General features: G+C 42.7%; 1 protein-coding gene across 1 annotated transcript in view; it reads right to left on the bottom strand.

Moving 5' to 3' along the window:
* The window catches only part of COLEC12 (collectin subfamily member 12), a 180,707-nt gene that overhangs the window by 34,241 nt on the left and 126,382 nt on the right, over positions 1-20,084 (bottom strand). The window contains exon 3 of the mRNA XM_072828975.1: positions 6,975-7,097. Coding sequence (XP_072685076.1) covers positions 6,975-7,097 — 123 coding nt within the window. The remainder of the gene's footprint in view (positions 1-6,974; positions 7,098-20,084) is intronic.

The raw sequence follows: 20,084 nt of genomic DNA, 5'->3' as shown, positions 1-20,084 counted from the left end.
TGATAGTCACAGAGAGAGAGAGAGAGAGAGAGAGAGAGAGGCAGAGACACAGGCAGAGGGAGAAGCAGGCTCCATGCACCGGGAGCCCGACGTGGGATTCGATCCAGGGTCTCCAGGATCACGCCCTGGGCCAAAGGCAGGCGCCAAACTGCTGCACCACCCAGGGATCCCTCAATCTGTTATTTTCTAAAGTAATTTTCATAGATGGAGGTATATAACACTGTGATCACTTACAAAATTTTATCACTCATCAGAGTCCCTACCATTCCTGGAAGGTGGTACACAGTTGCCTCAAAGGAGAGTCTGTAGTAAAGAACACCTAGCTTACTTCTATAAACAGTCTTTGTGGAAGGGACAGAAAGTCAAGAGTGCTTGCCACTCTCTTTCATAAGGTCTGGAAAGTCTACTACTCCTTAGTGGCAAATGAATCGGTAGTTTATCATTTCCCAAGAAAATACCTACATGGGTTTCCAAACAATTATTCATGAAGAATTTTTTTTTAGCATTTTTCTGGTTGCACATAAGGAAAGAGTCAGATACAGTGTTAAATAAAATCTGATATTTGTTCTTAGAAGGCAGTAATTCTAAGTAAGGTTGTGAATACAAGTTTATTTCTAAAATATCTTTTAAGAGTATATTTCTCCAGAAGTTACTCCTGTGAGATCCAACCTCTAGCAGCTTGAGATGAAGTCTGTCTTGGTATCAATGGCTTTTTGAAAAGAATGTCTTTGTATGTATTTTTTGAAGCATGAATATATTTTGAATATTAATCATGAAGTAATGGAGCCAGTTTATTTTTATTTATCAAGTGGTCCACCCATGCATGATTGTCTGAGAAGATTCTCCTGGCTCCTATCAGGAAGCAGAAGTATGCTCCCATGTGTCTGTATGACCCAAAGTGAACCAGCCCAGTGGCTCCTAGCACCTTCCTTAGAGAAGTTTGTCATGCTCTCCCTCAATCTTCTAGAGGGTGCCTATAATGAAATGTGCGCATTGCACCGAATGCTCTTTCTCATCCAAGCCCTTCCATGTGTTCTTCTTCCACCTAGAATGTTCTTCCCCGGACCCTTCACCAAGTTATGACCTATTTGCTTTTTTAAGACACAGCTCATCACTTTCTGTGGGAAATCTTTGCTGCGGTGCATCTTGCAGAATCCTCGTGGCAGTCCTTTCTCTGCTATAGGACTCACTTCACTGTGTGGTCCTGGCTTGTTTACTATTAGATCCTTTAAAGCAGGAAAATTTGCATTTAATTTTATCTCCAGCTCTTAGTGTGTGGCACTTAGTAGGTGTTCAACACATATTTGCTTGTTACACTATTTATTCAAATAGATGAGAGTAGCTACTGAGGCCTGTGAAAAACTGGTTGAGCTAGAGGTCATACAGACAGAGAAACCAGCCCCTCCCCTGACTGCTGACGCCTCAGCACTGGCAAGGAGTACAACATCCAGCTAACTACTGACTGCTTTTTTTTTTTTTTAAGTAACTATATAGACAAGAGAGGTATAGTTATAATAATCTATACCTTAGGATTGTTAGATAGGCATGCATGTCTGTAAATCCCCAGAAACTCTGAAGAACACAATGTTTCATCTGCATTTCAGCAAAGTTAAACTTTAAGAAAAGTAAAGTATAAAATGTTTATGAGTTAAGATTCAGTTTTGATCCTCAAATCAAAACACATGCCTCAGTCTGTCCTCAAACCACACACAGGATTTTAAGTCCTGCCCTTTTTTCCCCGGAAGCCAAAGAAATTTCTAAATATGCTGACAGGCAGTCATTTTCTACCCTCTCTAATTTTCCTTCCATTTTAGTTTTAAAAAACACAGAACTGTCATGGGCAGAGAATTCAGGCTTGCGTAAAGGGAATAAATATATTTGTCAAAAGCAAAACGAAAACCTGTTGGGTTTCTCTTTGGTGCAGCAAGAAAGCTATCTGCCCTGGCCACAGTGCTAATGAACTGGTTACGTGCACTCAGGCATGCGTGTCTGTATTTAAAAATAGGATCTGAGTATAAAGCTGCAAACTTCAGGGCTGCAAAGCCAGCAGCTTGCTGTTGCATAAAAATCTGAGGCTGATGGGACATCTAGAACAAACACTTGCTGTAAGAGTACACCTCATTTTTGTTGGTTTTTACTCTTATCTCTTAACCAGATTAAGTTGTCAATCAGGAAAATAGTGGCAGAGTCATCCTCCCTTACCCTTGAAGACAAATGTAAAACAGAAGAGCTCCTAGCACCCTGTTTTCTCATGGGCTCCTCCTTTATTAGAAACTTCTTCTTGACAGAGAATTTTTCTCCAGACTACCACTGCTTCGGATATCACACTTAAAGAGCTGACCCTCTTTGAGTACCCAAGGCCTAATCCTCTAGGATAAGCTGACACTAGTACCTTTTTTTTTTTTTTTTAAAGATTCATTCATTCATTCATTGAGACACAGAGAGAGAGACACAGGCAGAGGAAGAAGCAGACTCCCCACGGGCAGCCCAATGCAGGACTCGATCCTGAGACCCCAGGATCACGTCCTGAGCCAAAGGCAGAAGCTCAACCACTGAGCCACCCAGGCATCCCAATATCTTTTTCTATAAAAGCATTCTGGTACCATCCCTTGGCCTGGGCCATTAGCCTCCTTCTCCCTTGTCATTATTCCATTCATCCTTTGGGGTCCTCTCCAATCTCACCACCCCAATGTGCACATGAGAGCCTGCTGATCCAAGCCTTCCCTGACGATTGGATTTCATACCACACCAATAATAACAGTAATAGCAACAGCCTCTAATTTATCGAGTGCCTACTGCCTACTCTTTGAGAGGTGCACTGCACCATCACTGCTGTTAATCCTTACAACTGCTATTTTCCGGATGAAGAAACTGAGGCTCAGTGATGTTCAGTAACTTGCCCAGAGTTACATAGCTTGTATATGACTAAATGAGATACCAGGCCAGGTGATCTAATTCCAAAATGAATGCTTTCTCTATAATTCTACTCTGCCTCTTATTTAGTATTTCTTTTTCCTAAATAGGGTTACCTCCCACAGGAGACATAGCTCATGGTCCAGGCTCTGAGCTCAAGAAACAAGAGCATGGCAAAGAGCCCCTGCCTGGTGCTCACAAGTGTCTGTCCCAGATTGACTGTGGTCCTGAGAGGCAATCATGCCCCCTGCAGTGGTACCTGGGACTTCCGGGGGTACCAACTGTACTCCCCTGGAATGCAAGAAAGACATTTCTACCTTGAGCACTATTTCAGGTTTCATTACAAGAATACAGAATATCTGCTGGCAGGTTGTTACCCTGGCTTCTAACAGTAGCCACCTCATGTGATTTGTGCACATCTGGAAAGCCTGCTGATCCAGCTGTCACTGCTACTTTAGCAGAGCTTAGCAGCAAGGTAGACATTCTAGGACTAGGAATGTTGAGTTAAAGGAGATTGTTCTTGAGAAAGATTCAGATTTCTGTCCTTCCTCTTTATCCTAATTCCCTTAAGATGGATGTCTGCTGGACCGGACAGCGGAGTATGATTTTCCCAGTTCAGGGAATCTTCTGAAGGAAACATGACCCACTGAACTTAAGAGTTGGCTTCTGCCATTGAAACTTCATGATTGAGGATAAAAAAAACCCAACCCAGAACATCCTCCAAGCTGGAACTGTCCAAGAACATGGTTTCTGTAAAGGAGCTGATGAGCCTCATGGTCACGGCTACTGTATAGACCTGTGTGGGTGACTTAGCAGTTCCCTGCCTTGTGCAGCAAATTCTCTAGAAGGAACTTCAGTTATATCCTAATTCATAGTTGTGTAAGTGACATAAAAGGAGAAGTAAAAAACTGTAGTGAGAAGAACAGTATGGAGTTGCTTTTGCCAACTCTGATATACAAAGCAGTTTCTATTTTATTTCCTAACTTCTCCTTCAGAGAAATATCTTCTTTCATTGAATATTCTTTTTCTTCCTTTCTTTTTTGAAATGGAGAGTTTCTCTAGACTTCAAAGGGGGATGTGGGAAAGGAGACCTAGGTCTTATCTATCTGCCTCTTACACTGTGAGGTCACCAGAATCTTATCAGCAAGAAAGAATCACTGTACAAGTAAGGAGAAAACACATCTGGAAAATATCCACATTTTAGTTCATTAAGACTCTGTTTGGAAACCAAAACTGCATGTTGTATTATATTTGTCAGGAGACGCCTGAGGGGTGGGGGCCCTTGCAGGAGGTAAAAGGGGCAAGACTATCATCTCGCGTCCATTTGTACTTGCTCCCAGTGTCTCCCCGCTTCATCTTGCACAGATTACACCCACAGAGCAGGCCATGCCAATCTTTAGGATTTTAGGTTCCCAGGCAGGGCTCTGAGTGATAGCAATGCCTTAAGTGCAGAATGGCTCAAGGGCCCCTGGGTGTTAACTTTGTCTTAACAGAAGTCAGCCCTGATCTACAATCTGTCTGTCCATCCATCCATCTTCCCTCTCATTAATTTATCCAGTAACTTTACTTGGTGCCCAGTAAGTATCACGAGGCTAGGTGCTAATAGGAGATAGAACAAACTAAAGATGGGAGTCTCTTGTCTTCATGGAACTTACAGTTTGGGTGGTGAGACAGACAAGCCCACTGGCCACAATGACACAGTATGACAGGGGCTAAGAGTAAATACAGGACTGCTATGGGAACAAACAGGAGGGCGCCTAATTCAGCCTTCCGGCGCTTCTTACAGGATGTGTGTCTACGTGAGATGAAGGGAAAGGAGTCATTGTAGGTGGAGAGCAGAGAAAAGGTGTTCTAGGCAAATGGACCAGCACATGGACAACAAGCCAGAGCTGGGAAGAGCTTTCCAATATCATAAAAATGGAGTAAATATCTGTACTTTAAAAACAAGGGGAAAAAAAGATCCTCTCCTTTGGATCTTCTGTACAATTGTAAAGGTATAAAGACCCTAGATCTTATTTTTTTTTTTAGAGGTAAAAATTACAAAACCCCAAATGGTGGTATGCTCTTCAAACTTCCATCATCTCTCTCTAGGTGGTAAATATTTGCTTTCATGATATCACACAGTACCGAGCCCTAAAGGCTGTTTCATTCCAAGCTTCTCCTTTATCTGGGTTTGCTGGGAAAAGTCCAGGAGAAGTGAGTAGTAACCTAAATAATCTGGTAAAGGAAGAGAGCCAGTCTGAATTACCCTGAACGTAAAAGACCCTCCTTTTTCCCACTAGGCTCCCATCCCCAACCCCTTGTCCTGCCTGCCACAATTTAATAACCTTTCTTAACGCTTACTTTGTTAATCCTAGGTTGGATTAAGTAATCACAAATGTATAAAATGACCTGGTAACTTTCCAGATTTCCATTGCTCAAATTCATCAGTCAACACACTACAGGATGCACATAATTTTCCATGTGTGTGGCCTCAGAAATGAGACTTCAAGCCTCAGCTCTATGGAGTATTTTTAACATTTTGCCATTCTACTGGCTACAGTTGTATAAATGCAGTTATGAAGAAGCAAGAAACACAGAAATATAGTCACTATCTACTAGGACCAACTACTGGACAGGTGGTTCAATGAGATCATCTTTGTGCCTCCCCATCACCTTGAAAAGTGGATTATTAATTGCCATTGTAAGAAATAGGAAAGTCAAAGAGGGTATGATTCATACCCAGGTTACACAGCCATGCAGAGGACTTAATATGGTGCCTAGCATGTCAGCAAGCACTTAAGAAAGATTTACAATTGTTTTACAAATGGCAAAATCAAGGGTGAGCTTGGACCATCTGGCTCCAAAGCCCATTCTCCTTTCAATACGTTGGTAGGTTTCCTGAGGAAACCTCTAGACACTGGGAGAGAGGTGAGAGGAGTTACTGGTTGGAGGGAATTCACTTTGAATCTTTCTCTCCCCAAGGAGAGAAAGTCTATGAGCCAAGAAACAGAGAAGGGAACACATGGGAATTCTCTACTGTTAATCTGTCAGTTCTGAGGCAAGGCAGTTGGGATGGCTGCTGAGTGAAGGTTTTGAAGATCAGCAGCCCCCACGTCTGCCTCTTGCTGAAACCAGACGACGTGTCTGTCTCACGTATCTTTGATGGGAAGGCTTCCATGGCTGTTTTCTATAAAAGGGTTTATGCCTCGTGATTCTGAATCCTGACACCTTCTACCTGTGGTGTCTGGAACGGGTGTGGTAGTGGCGGAGGGGTGAGGGAGGGAGAAGCCCGCTTTGTTTCCAAGTCTGAAGGATTCAGGCAAAAATCTTCCACTGACCTTAAACCAGACACGTTGAAAGAATACCTAACATCTCATAAAGTATCGTTAAGGTGGCAGTGCTCCCTACGTGTTTAACTTCTACAGGGCAATATAAACAACAGTGGTCCCAGGAGATGTGCCGAAGAGGAAAAAAGGGAACCAACTGCCAGTCCCTGGGGGAAGTAAATCGTATCTCTGGAGATCTTGTGTTTGGTTTACCCTCTGTCAGTATAATTTTCCTGTGTGCTGGCTCCAGGGATTCCTTCCACAAGGCCTCTTACAGATAAGATGAAAAAAGACTGAGGAAGAGGGGGGAACTAGAAATAGGTAGGAAAACACAACAAGGAGGACAAATCTTTGTAACTCACAGAAGACCTTTATGATTGGTGAAATGAGTCAAAAGGACTCAGATCCCACAGCTACAAGAAGCACAAGAAACAAAGTTTATGATGTTGCTTACTTCTACGTTTGAGTTGCATTTTTAAAAAATTGTATTTATTTATTCATGAGAAAGAGAGAGAGAGAGAGGCGCAGAGAGAGAAGCAGGCTCCACGCAGGGATCCCGATGCAGGACTCGATCCAGGGGCTCCAGGATCATGCCCTGGGCTGAAAGTGGCACTAAACCGCTGAGCCACCCGGGCTGCCCAATTTGAGTTGTATTAATGAGATACTTCATACTTGCAAAGTATGGGTGGGGTTTATGTTTAAATTAATAAAGGGAAATCCACCATTTGGAAAGAAAAAGGAAAGAGTACTTACCTTTGTATCCCAAAATAGCTACTGTGATTGTTAGCAAGGCACACAAAATGTATAATAATATGATAGAAAACTTCAGCGCCCAGTTATTTTTACATTTGGTACATTGCGTTCCTTCCTGAATACCTGTAAGAGAAGTCAAATTTTAATAATAGTAACCAGAGATATCATTTCAAAAAGTATCATCCTGCATGTTGCTTCAAATACTATGATTAAAAATAATTTTTACATATGCCTTACTATAGGATGAGTGGTATTTTAAACACACCACATTAGCAACACAAGCACTTTAAATATTTCCATTATGTAGTAATTTAATGTTGCTGCATTTAATAATCACTTGGAAATAGCACATAACTTTGTCTCAGAATAATTTCAAATCCATCATAATTATCATTTTATTAAAGTCTCTACATGACAAAAGATTTTTTTAAGATTTTTATTTATTTATTCATGAGATACACAGAAAGAGAGGGGCAGAGACATAGGCAGAGGGAGAGGGAGAATCAGGATCCCTCTGGGGAGACCGATGCAGAACTCAATCCCAGGACCCCGGGATCACACCCTGAGCCCACGGCAGACACTCAACCACTGAACCACGCAGGCACCCCTGACAAAAGATTTTAAACACCCCAATCTACTGTTTCAGATTTTATTGGACCTATAGCAACTCAAACACAACCAACCAAAAAACTCATGGCCTGTCCCTTGATGTTTGTTTTAGTGGTATGCTTGAGCTAGTTCCTCTGGCTTACAAGAGCTAACTATTAAATTTGTAGGAATTTGGGGAGCTGGTTGTTAAACTGTTGGAAGCTTGAAATCAGCCCTGGAGGGAGTATTTACACCATGGAAATTGGTGACCACTACAAATTGTGACACGTCGTCCTCCACCACCAACTGTTTTACCATACCACTGTCTATAATGCAGTTTAATCTACAGCAGGAAAATAAATGTGCTTTTATGACTAAAATGTTCAATATACAACCATTCTTGTACACCATATATATGCAGAAAATAGACACCCTTATTTAAGTTATCACAGCAATTTAAATCACAACTAGGAAACTAGAAAAACCAGACATTTTTGATAAGGGGGGTAAATTTTTACTGCTCACTGTTCTACTTTTTGAAAAGCATTCTAGTCTAAGTGGTAAACCACCATCACTGCTACAAGTGACTCCAGAAACTAACCTATAAAAAGGGAACTTTCCATCAGATTGATTGGAAACACAGAAGACAAAGACTGTGGACATTTTAATGTGAAAATCACGTTGTAAGGAATACTGGGAGATCCCTTGTTTTCCTATGTGCATCTTACTAACAGTGTCCCACAGGAGCACAGCACATAAAGGACTGATCTCCTATAATTGTGCTCAATAACTTTTGATGGGTGAGTCGTGAGGATTAAGCTACAGCCAAAGTTCCCCCTTTTGGTTTGTAATTTTACGCATCATGCCCTTCTTCAGTGAAAAGAGTTCTTCAGCTGTGTTTAATGCAAAATGATGAGAGAAACAGCATAGAACAATGACTCCAATTTAACTTTCAGTGTTTAACCAATCCCTCTGGTGTTCTGTGCCACAGACTCAAGGGGAGGGGGTTGAGTCCATCTGTTCCATGACTAAGAGCAGTGATTCTCAAACTCTGGGGTGCATTGGCCTTGTCAGAACACAGCCTTTCTAATTCAGGAGGTCTGAGAAGGTGCCCGAGAATTTGGATTTCTAATAAGTTCCCAGGGGATGCTGACAGTGCTTGTCTGGCCACCGTGCTTTTGTACAGTCTTTCTCAAACTGTAAAGTACTTACAAAACACATTGTCAAATGCAGATTCTGATTTAGTAGGTCTAAGGCAGGAGCTAAGAGTCTACATTCTTCACAAGATCCAGAAGATGCTTAATTGGGGAAAACACATTTCCAGGAGCTAAGGTTTATTGTGAAGATGTTCATGCTGGATCGACCTTGGGTTAGCCAACACCTCGAAGGCGAAACTGTAAAATCTAACTCAATGGTCAAACAGACCAAGAGTAAGCTGACTTCTCTGTATCAGTTTTCCCACTTGTTTTACTGTGTTTCCTTTCCATCCTGCTCCTTTGTCACCTGGATGTCAGTACCATCTCTCCTGTCCAACACTGACCTTGGTACCATCCCCACCAAACCAGAACTCCGACTTCCATCAACGTCCTTGTTTCCACTACCACTATCCCAGTCCTCCACTCAGAGACCCCCTCAAGTCTTCCCTGATATTCTTTAATTCATGCAGTTGCCAGGCTGTGCTAATCTTCCCATGGGAAGTTCTTTTCATAATTATCTCATCTACAGTTTATTGGTGCTCATTTACTGCCTCCACTGTACCAGATTCTGAGCTAGAAAAGCAGCTTTATTCATAACCACCCTTCAGGGAGGCATGGGAGTGACAGCTGAGGTGACATCCATAGGCATCACAGCCAGGATTCAAACCTGGGTCTGTTCAAATTTAAGTGCCATACTCTCTCTACTTTGTTATGGTGACTCTTTCTGGTCATCCCTTCCTCTCCATTTCACTGTCATGCTCCTCATCTGAGATCCTTTCATCTCAGTGGGAGCTTCCTCTTCCACTCCCACTGGAACCCAGCCTCACCCTGGACTCAGATGCTATCCTCATGACAATGTCAAAGAGAAGAAAAACAAAAACACTCAACAGCTCATCCTTAAATAAAGGATGAACACACACACACACACACACACTCACACACACACACACCCATCAGCTCTTAGACTCTCTACTATCTGGCAGCTTTAAATGAAAAAAAGACCCCTTACATCAGTCAGACTGAAAATCTTTGAAATTGGGAGAGGGAGGAGTGTAAGCAGACCCATAAACATGCCGTATCTCACATTCAGGAGCTATAAACGTGCTTTGGTGTCCACTGTAAACACAGAAGGATGACAGACACAGAGATGACAGACACATCTCTCTTGGACAGACTGGATGATGCTTTTGTGGCTGATGGGGGGGTTTCATTCCTTTTGGATTTTAGGACCATGGGGGGTGAGCTCTATATGTCTATGGGCGATTTCTTGCATTCCATTGACAGAGCCTCAGAGGATTTGGTCACAAGGGAGGGACACAAGGGATTCTGTGTAGATAACGGAATCTACAGTGAGAGTTGCTTAAGGTCATCTGGTCAAGTGTCACTGTGTTATTGATGGGGAAAATGAAGTCAATGAGACAAAGCCAATCAGAAGCCACGCGTCCTCACTCTCAGGGCAAGGGTCTTCCCCTCCCATTCTGGCCACGTGTGCTAGTGCTGTATTTGCCAGCGGACATCTTGTACATGTGGTATTCGTGCAGGTTGCTCCAGGACAGTTGTCACTGGTTCCTATTCTGAAGAGCAGGGTCACTTCCTCACGGTGTGCCTTTCTCACTGCTGACTGTATCAAGCATTTAATCAATATCAGATGGTACTGCCTGGCCTCCCCTTACACTTGACACACTTTCTGTGTCTTGTTTTTTCTCTCCCCAGAGACTTATTTTTAATAAGAATTCTGTTTTATCTTTCCCTCTCTGCCCTCCGCTGGGAGGACATCTGGCCAAACACACAGATGCCTACTACAAAGAGACCCTGCTGGCTCACGTAGCTGGGGGACCCCCCTCCTCCTTGAACCTAGATGGTCACAAAAAACATTCAAGAGAGATATCCCCCTGTTACCAGCCTTTGTACTGTTTGTTTTCTCAGCATTACTTTCCTGAGACTGGGGACTTTGTTTCTGTTGGAGGGGGGTGCGGGTGGTAGGAAGGGCAAGGGAATCAATCTGCAGAGGGCTGTATATAGGACATTCTAGTTCAGGAAGTGAAGCAGTTTTGCCCCTTTCCACCAGGAGACTTAGTGTATCAAAAAACCTGGCCCAAATAGCACATTTGCAATTCAGCAGGCCACAAACAGAACGTGCCTGAAGGACCCATGCTTTTCCATTGGTTATCTCTCTTAAACTATCTCCCACTGAACCACTGAACTTGATTCTTGGCTCATGTTTTAAATGTATTTTCCAGGGTCCAATTCTTTACCATGCAAAAAAAAAAAAAAAAAGTTTGGGGGCCCAGTGAAATCAGAATCACTCTAGTTAGCTCCTTGGGCATTCCACGGAAATTCAGAATAGGCTGACAATTGGGTCCCCAGGGCTCAAACTCAAAGTTCCCTGTGTCACCCTGTTTCCAATAACACATGTTTAGAGTAAGATGAGTGGGGGCCGGGCGGGGCCGCCGATCAGGGGGCAGCGGTTAGCTGGTTGGAGAGAATAATTGAAACACTGCAGGAATGACAGTGCAAAGGGCCAGAAGAATTCACCAGCAGAGAATTCCTTTCTGCTGTGGTTCTCCATAAAGAGCCCTCCCAAGTGCTGCGGTCCAGGCTATAATCCAGTCTGTTTTTCCAATCTTTTTGGAGAACAAAAGAGTCTCCTTCATTCACTATCAAATTTTTCTGCCATCACCAAAGGACGGCTTCTCTTTTGAAATGGACTCATGGTGATCAATCCCTTTCCCTGTCAGGTGAAGCCTGGCACTGTGGCCAAGTATGGAGCACTCCTGGTCTGTCGTAATTATCACAAGTGTCAATAGAGCTCAGTGGTGTTGCCATACAGATCGTGTTACCAGAGAGAAGCTTCAAAAAGCTGGTGGATTGCAAAATCCAGAAAACCACAGGTTTTGATCTGAGATTTGCAGTGACCTTTTCATGTGGCTTTTTTATAGTTATTAATCTACTGCCTGGTGGCATATATTCCCATAAGCCCATGAGAATGATTTGGCTCTAACAGTAAAACTGATGATTCAAATAAGTTCCTATAATTAAAATGCCCTCAAAAGCAACAAAACAGAAAGAGTTAATATCCTGGTAAGTTATTTGGTTGTTATGTAATATCACTAGAATAAAAATTAAGTACATAAAATATTTTATCCCACGAATAATTAATTTTCTCTTATTACAAAGGCCTTTTACTAAATGATAGAACATGGGTTTAGTTAGCAACAATTTTTTCATTAATGAATAATTTAGTTCCCCAAATATAAATCTCAGTCCTGACACCTTACTATGCCAAGTTTCTAACTGATGTGGAGAAGCATGAAAATGGAAACAGGACAGGACTTGGGAATGAAATAACTTTCTGCACAACATAAATGAAGCCTCATAGTATCCCTGTATTCATAAAAGTGTATTCAGACCAGGAAAATTATTTAGAAGAGTATTAAGAGTTTGAAATCTTCAGCACTCATTCTGCACTTATATTAACATTCTGCACAGTCAACAGGGCATAGTTTCTTCCATTAAAACATTATATATATGTGGCAGTCAGTTTTGGTTTGGGCTTAATGTTAAAAGAAGAATATGTATTATTTGTTTAAAATTTATCATTTATACCCTGCCTACTAAAAAAGAATTGTTGTAGGCAAAAGCCAGATGTAATGAGGCACTCAGATTATATAGTGTCTGCCAAAATATATAGTGTCTCAACAGAACACCATTATTTTCTTTGTGGTTTTATAATAAGAAATCCTTTATTATATGAACTGTACACAAATGCTTTCAATTCTGAGGAAAGGAATCCTCGCTCATCGGGGAGCTCAACCATCACATCTACATTTGTCTCTCCTGGCTGGCCCCCTTCCTCTTGGCTCTATTCCTATTCATTTTATTCTATGGACACAGCGTGAACTGTCAACAATCCTGATGATACATTTCAGCAGCCCTGACTACTTCATTATCTGGCACTACCAAACAATGTCCTTGTGTGATTAGGCACTGAATCTTTTAATGAAAAGGATTTATGAAAATGCAGCTCCAGCTCGGGCCATCAGAGTCTGTTGCGTAATGGAGCTGGACACATACATGGCACAGGTATTGGGAGGAAGGTCACTGGACATTTGCTCAGTGGGTGAGAGTCTGTCACTGCCACTAATGCAAAGAGGAACTGCTGAGGCCGGCTGCTATTCCTGAGGCCCTGATAGGTGCCAGGCCCCCTCTCCTGGCTATTTACAACGCTTTGAACAATTCTGCAGAGTAGGAATTTTGGCCCTAATTTTATAGAGTCTAGGAAGATGGACATAAAAGAGGCTGACCATGCAAGCCAATAAGTGGCTGAGCTGTAAGATGAACTTGGGTTATCACATGCTGCTTCTGCAAGCCTACGGACTTCCAGAAGTGGAAAGCTAAACAAAGCAAGATTAAGGATGCCTAACAAGATAAACTGTAGAAAGCTGACAGGTTAGACTTCTGGAAGTATTCTGTCAAAATAAAGGGGTGCCGAAACATCTTTTCAAACGTTGGTAGAAGATGCCTTTCTCAGAAATGAGCAGTAAAACTCAGCTCCAGTAAGTTAACTATTACAGGCCTGGAGCTCCTACAGGAGAATTACAGGCTGTAATTTCTGACTATTCTCTGGTGACATACTCAGCAGCAAGTTAATTCCACCCTAAATAAATGCTCATTATCTCTATGAGAGGTCAGGACTGTCTTGGAGGTTGGCCCTTCCTGGGAATCATCCCTCAATGGTGATGGAATTTTTGGAATGGAGTGGGCTAGGAAAAGAAGGTAGCTTTATAATTTCAAGGCAAACTATGAGACATGCAGGGGGCTTGCACGGTTTAAGTTTGAAACCAAAATAAGTTGCTTGCTCCTACTGAGTTTTCTCCTGAACTTCTAGTACATGACATAGTAGCCACAAAAGTCAGAGTCCAGTGGCTCATTCATCTATGGACCCCAACAACTGCTGGTGGTCCATATCTGCAGAAGTTGGGTGAGATAAGTTAATGGAAAGAAGGCAGTGAAAGAAGGATTTATTAAATAGTGATTAAAGAAATTAGTTTATCTCTAGCCTCTTAACCCCTCTCAAACAACAAAAATTGCCTGAAGTACACTGGCAAAACCCTTTTACAAATACCAGCTTGACCCCATGTTTCAGGAATCAATGGTAATTATCCACTGCCACAGTAAGTTCCAAGTGGATCAAAGTAGATTTCAAGATGCACACCAGCTAGCATCCTCTAACCATGCAGGTTCAAACAGCCTCAGGGCCAGGAGGAGAATCAGCTGTCATTGAGGCCAAAGTCCATCGTACAGGGAGGAACTACAGCCCAGTGAACTCCACTGTCTGCCCCACTCACACATGGGCCAGCCCTGGGTTTAGGCTTCAGGATTCCCGATTCTCCTCTGGAATTCTAATTTAGATCCCCGAACCCTGCCCACTTCACCATGCTTCTTTCTTGTTACATCCCATTATTTATTCAAGAAATCAGCATAGAGTATCTGCCATGTACCAGACACGGAGTATAATGGTCAAAGAAATAGACAACAATCTTGGCCTTTAGTATCCTCCAGCAGGAAGATATTGTAAGGTGTTAGGAGGTGATAAACACTATGGAGCCAGGAATGAGCAAAGGACGTGTGTGAGAGGAGGCAGATGGCAATTTAAATAGGCTGGTCAGAGAAGGCTTCAGAGAGTAACACGGAAGCAAAAGCTTGGGAGAGCGTGGGAAAGAGCACCAGGGTACCCGTGCGGAGGTCGCACTGCACTCCCCCAAAGATCTGCTTATTCCTTCTTCAGGTCTTGAGATCTGCCCTCCTTCTCCCCACAACACTTTTCCTCTCCATGAAATGACTTTTTTTTTTTTTTTTTTAAATCTTCACTCAATGAAATCTCTTCCTCAATGAATCCTTTCCTAAAATTAGCCTCGCCCCAAGCCCAGCTGGACCTGAACCCCTGTGGTACCTGTGTGGTTCACATTGCACAAATCTATGCACATTTGTGTTTTTAAAGGCCATCTGCATGGCTCCCACCTCCTGGAGGTGTGGGAATTTTATTTCTCTGCATTATTGCTTTTGCGTTTCTCTAAACACACCAGTTAGCTCTCTACAACTCCACTCGAGGTGAGCAATTTCACAAATACACGACTGCGGCCGGCTGTAGATGCTGGCAGTGGGAAAAGTAGGCTCTGTCCCTCCCTTAGGGACTGTCTCACACAAGCTGGAAGCAGCATACCTCCCCCAGCTCTCAGGTGTGTCCCCTCCCACCTTTGTGTCCAGCTTTCCAGGTGACCAATGCCAGGCTGACCTGTCTTGTTGGCCAGCGGGGAGCTGTCCTGGGAGAGTATTCAGCTCAGAGGCCTGATAGTCAAAATGCAGACACTTGAGAGAACATCATCCTCCCAATCAGGTACCTGCAGCCTGAAAGGAAGAGTTTTTACCGCAGAAGGTGGGGAGTGCAGTGGGGTTTACCAACCAAAAGAACGCAAGGCATTCTTTATGCCCTGGCCCAGCCTGAAATGAATCCCAAGATCTAAAGCAGCACGGCAACCTGTCTACATTTTCTGTCCCTTAGCACTTACAGAACTAAATCCGACAGGGCAAGGATGAGAAATGTAAACCCACAATCCAACATCTGCCTGGAATATCGTTGCTTTAAAAAGTGTTATTTAGGGGGACAGCTGAGGAGCTAGTATCATGCTGGTGGGAATCCTGCTGGGCTGAGGGGGCCAAGTCTCAGTTAATGATAGTGGATTTACCCTTTTTCACCGAAGGAGTGTTGGGACATGTGGAAATTATGCTGTGGAGCAGGTGCTGGCATAAAAAAGAGACTAATCCATGCTCTCTCACATACCTACTTGAGTTCTTTAAACCAACAGAACTAGTGTTTTGATGGGGGGAAAAAAGGGGCCTCAATGTAAATGAAAATATCAATCAGCCTGACAGACCTTCCTCATTCCTTTATGAATATGTGTTTTTTACCTTCTTCAAGTGAAGACTATAGTTGAGGACACTTAAAGTAAGGGAAAAGTGAGCCAAGACAGAACAACAGATTTTACTGTCAGTGTTGGAAAGTAATTATCTGCTCTACCTTGACCGTAGCCTAAGTTCCAAAATGTGATGAGAAATGAGTCAATCAATCAACTTGAAATGATCTAAATGAGGAAAAGTTGGCAAATAAATAATGAGGGAAATGGGAGGGATCTATTTTAAAGACTATGGCCCAACCGTGAGAGGAGTGAGGTCCCCGGGCTCAGAGAAGAGCCTCCCATTCACCAGCCTGTTATTCATACTTGTTAATAGATCTGGACAAAGGGCAGAGAGAGGAAGAAATGTTTCCATGTGGTAGGCAACTATGGTTGTAGAGGTCAAAGAAATATAAAAACGGAAATGCAATGCACAAAAAAGTCAGAAGGCATATGACTGAATTTTAATTGAATATAAAGTAAATGGGGAATTGTATGCTTATTTTATTTTCCATGACTTCATAAAGAATTCAAAGAGGACAGACTTAAATTTAGAAAATTATCTAAAACTGAAATAACTAGATAAAAAATGGATAAATGCACATATCTGTATATAAATACATGCAAACAAAGTGGTTTTCTTGATGGTAGAGAGGTTGCAAAAATTGATTTTTTTATAAATTTATTTATTCACAAGAGACACAGAGAGAGAGGCAGAGACACAGGCAGAGGGGGAAGCAGGCTCCCTATGGGGAGCCAGATGCAGGACTCGATCCCAGGACCCCGGGATCATGACCTGAGCCAAAGGCAGATGCTCAACCACTGAGCCACCCAGGTGTCCCTCAAAAATGGATTTTTAAGTCAAAACTCAAATTCACAATTTCCCATAGATTCCTCAGGGGTGGGCCAGAGCCAACTGGCACTGAATAGTGAAAAACATGTGTTTATATCTCTTCACAGTTCCATATTTGGTGACTTTACATTGGCAGCTTGGAATTGATCACACTGCAAGTATTTACAGCAAAGAAATCAGCAAATGCTACAAAATTCAGGGCTTTTGCCTCGTGGAGGGCTGATTGTTCAACATCTGCCAGCATACTACTCAACCTGCTGCAACTGACCCATCACATTTAAACAAATCAAACTGCTCTTCTATATCGGGTAATCACTTGAGAAGTTCAGGATCACTGGACAGATGAAGATTATATTGGACCTTTGTTCCTTCTCTCCCCCCCCTTGAGGTTATAGAGATCATATAGCATTCTTATTAGTGATATTTGTGCACATTAGATGTTTTGAATTCAAAACTTCCAGGGATACATAATACAATGCAAATTCATAATCTCTGTGGGGTGCAATGATCTGTGGGGTGAAACTGACAATGTTCAGGGTTCAGTTCCCACATGTCTGTTAATTTCATACCATGGATACAGGTTTGACTTAATTCTGATCAATCGCCCTGAAAGTGAATTTCCCTCTCTCTTGGGAGATGATGTTCAGGAGGACTGACCTGATCTGTCACCCACATCAAATTAGTGTGGCAGTTACGAGGTGGAGCACAGATGAATCAGCCTAAGGACAGGCAGTGGTGCAGGACACATGAGGATACAGATGAAGGAATCACCATAGAGGAAGAGATTTCCAATGAGAAGCCTCAATCTGGAAGATATTCTCTTTACCTCCTAAAAGCATGCAGGCATTAAAACCCCAGCTCTAGGCAGAAAAAAAAAAATCCAAGTATCCAAAGGAACACAAGACCTCTCTGCACACTCACAAGATGCACAAGTATCTGACAGCAACAATGAGACCCAGAGACAGAAACAGGAAAACATCAGAAATACACCAGCTGAGTTGCCAATGGTGGAGGCAAAATACCTTTTGAACATGACCTCTTATAGCAGAGAACTGCACAGTCCTCTTTAGCTCTGGTCCAGTATTCAATGGAGATCAGCGATGCAGGAAATATATACACGATTTCACCAATATGAACTTCTTAGTTCATTCAATCACTTAATTGTATTTCATGCTCAAAGAAATGCATTTTATTGCCCAAAAGGCCAAATAGCTTCTAATTCAATCTGTAAACTGGTAAAACAGGTAGAAAGAAAAGCCTTAGGACAAGTTCTTAATGCTGTCCAACCCACATCTAGCTCAGGGTTTTCTCCATTACCCTGGTAAATATGGAATTTGAAATCTGTATCAGAATCACCTACTAGGGCAGCCTCGGTGGCACAGCAGTTTGGCGCCTCCTGCAGCCTGGGGTGTGATCCTGGAGACCCGGGATCGAGTCCCATGTCAGGCTTCCTGCATGGAGCCTGCTTCTCCCTCTGCCTGTGTCTCTGCCTTTCTCTCTCTCTGAATAAATAAATAAATCTTAAAAAAAAATTATTTTTTAAAAAAAAGAATCACTTACTAGGGAGTCATTCATGTACTTCATTTTTAATTTGTAGCATGTATTTGTTAATTCCTCATAAGCTGTATATGGCTTAGAATATAGTGTGAGTTCATTGCTTATTATTCTTTAAAATATCCTGTGGTCCCTCCCAGTTAAGAAGTATTTGTCGAGGGGCCACTACACAATGGGATGCCAGCAATGGGTTGGGCTCAGCTCAACACACCAAGGACACATACCCATTCTAGAACAGGGCCTAAGCAGGGCTCTTCCTTCCTGGGGCAGCAAGACTTCCCCAGGAAGCCTTGGAAGAGTTGGAAAAGCTCGCATCCTATTGCTGACAGGCCAGCAGTGTGATCTTGCAATCAAAAGACAGTGCCATTTCATTACTTTCCACATCATGCATGGCCCTGAAGAGGAACTAAAAAAGAAGGACTCAGTGATTCACAAAACATCCATTCCTAAATGAGGAATAAAGCAAAGTTTGGACTTAGTAACCCCAGCTACCAGGCAATGTTCCTTCCTGCCAGAGAGCAGTTGTGTTACAGCAGCAAAGCTAGTAAAGACAACCAACCACCTGTAAATACAGTCTAGTGGTTGCCCTGAAACAATCCGTCACTTTATACAACACTTAGGGGAAACACCACCTAATAAACAACACCTAGTAAAGCACAGGAACATATACTACAGTAAAAGGACAAATCCCACTTACAACTGTGGTTATGACAGTACTTATAAAATTAGAAGCACTAATTTACTAGAGTGTACAGAGCCCCCAATAACCATGTGATTGTAGATTTACTCAACTGTGTCTATGGGACTACTGAATAGAAGTATGTAATTCTTCTCAGCTTTGGGCTTGGTCAGAAGATGCGATGGTTTCCACTCTTGCTCACTTCCCAGACAGACAGACACCACGAGTGGGCAAGAATCACCTAAGAGAAATGCTCGTTAAAGTGGGGCCAGGAGAGTGCGGCTCAGGGAGGGCTCCTTCTTTCGAAGGCTTCAGCCAGACAGGCCTCAGGTAGGATGGAAAGGCTCTCAGAGCAGGGAACAGGAATAACAAAAAAATTTTTTTCTATGGAGAAGAGCAAAGATTTGTGATTATCTAGAAATAACAGAAGAAAGAGGAGAGCTGTGTCAACAGGGAAACAAAAGCGACAATAGGCCTTGGGAAAGACACTGTAAAGAAGGAGGTCTCTGAGTCCTTTGTGTCCCAACCAGCTAGGAGACCCTGAGGTGGAATGTCTGTGCCTCACACACCAGGACACAGAGATGACACAGATTATTTCTGTTGGTAATGAAGAGAGGGTTCTAGAGAGTGAAGAGAAAACAAATCAGTGCACGAAACAAGTCACATTAAATTGCTTGAACATCGAGGACATAATTGAGTAAGTCTGTCAGGCAAAGAAAGGAGTACCAATATAGCTCCCGCTGTTAAAATGCAGTGATTTTTATTTTCCAAATGGCCAGTACTAAGGCTTTAGAGCTTCACACCTGGTCCTCTGGTCCCTTTCGGCTTCCCCTTGAGTTCCCCTACCCCACCCTACTCACACCGTGGCCATGTGCCCTCATGTGGCCCTCAAACTGGGCCCCAAACACTGTGGCTCATCACACGTCAGGCACTGCCCACTCAGGGTGCTGTATTGAGACATCGAAAGTGTTCTTTCTTGGGAGATGCAATTCAGAGTTCTTCTTCAACCCCAGTTCCTTGCCCTCCATCTGCCCTCATGAAACAAGAACAGGTCAAAAATCCAAGAGACCAAACTGACTTGGCTTATTTCTACTGCACTATCTCATTTCTATTAAGTCAAGTACCACAGTTCTGGAGTCCTGGCGCCATAGCTGGGAGCAGACGAGTTAAACCCTTAAATTCGTGCAAGAGTAGGTATAAAATAAGTTTCCCACCTGTATCATTTTGCAGGGTACACCTGAAAGTGTTATTTACTGACACTGGGTAATGCAAGGGTACACCTCAAGC

The sequence above is a fragment of the Canis lupus genome, chromosome 6 (genome assembly GCF_048164855.1).
Source record: "Canis lupus baileyi chromosome 6, mCanLup2.hap1, whole genome shotgun sequence".
NCBI lineage: Eukaryota > Metazoa > Chordata > Mammalia > Carnivora > Canidae > Canis > Canis lupus.
This window is presented reverse-complemented; position numbering and strand designations above follow the sequence as displayed.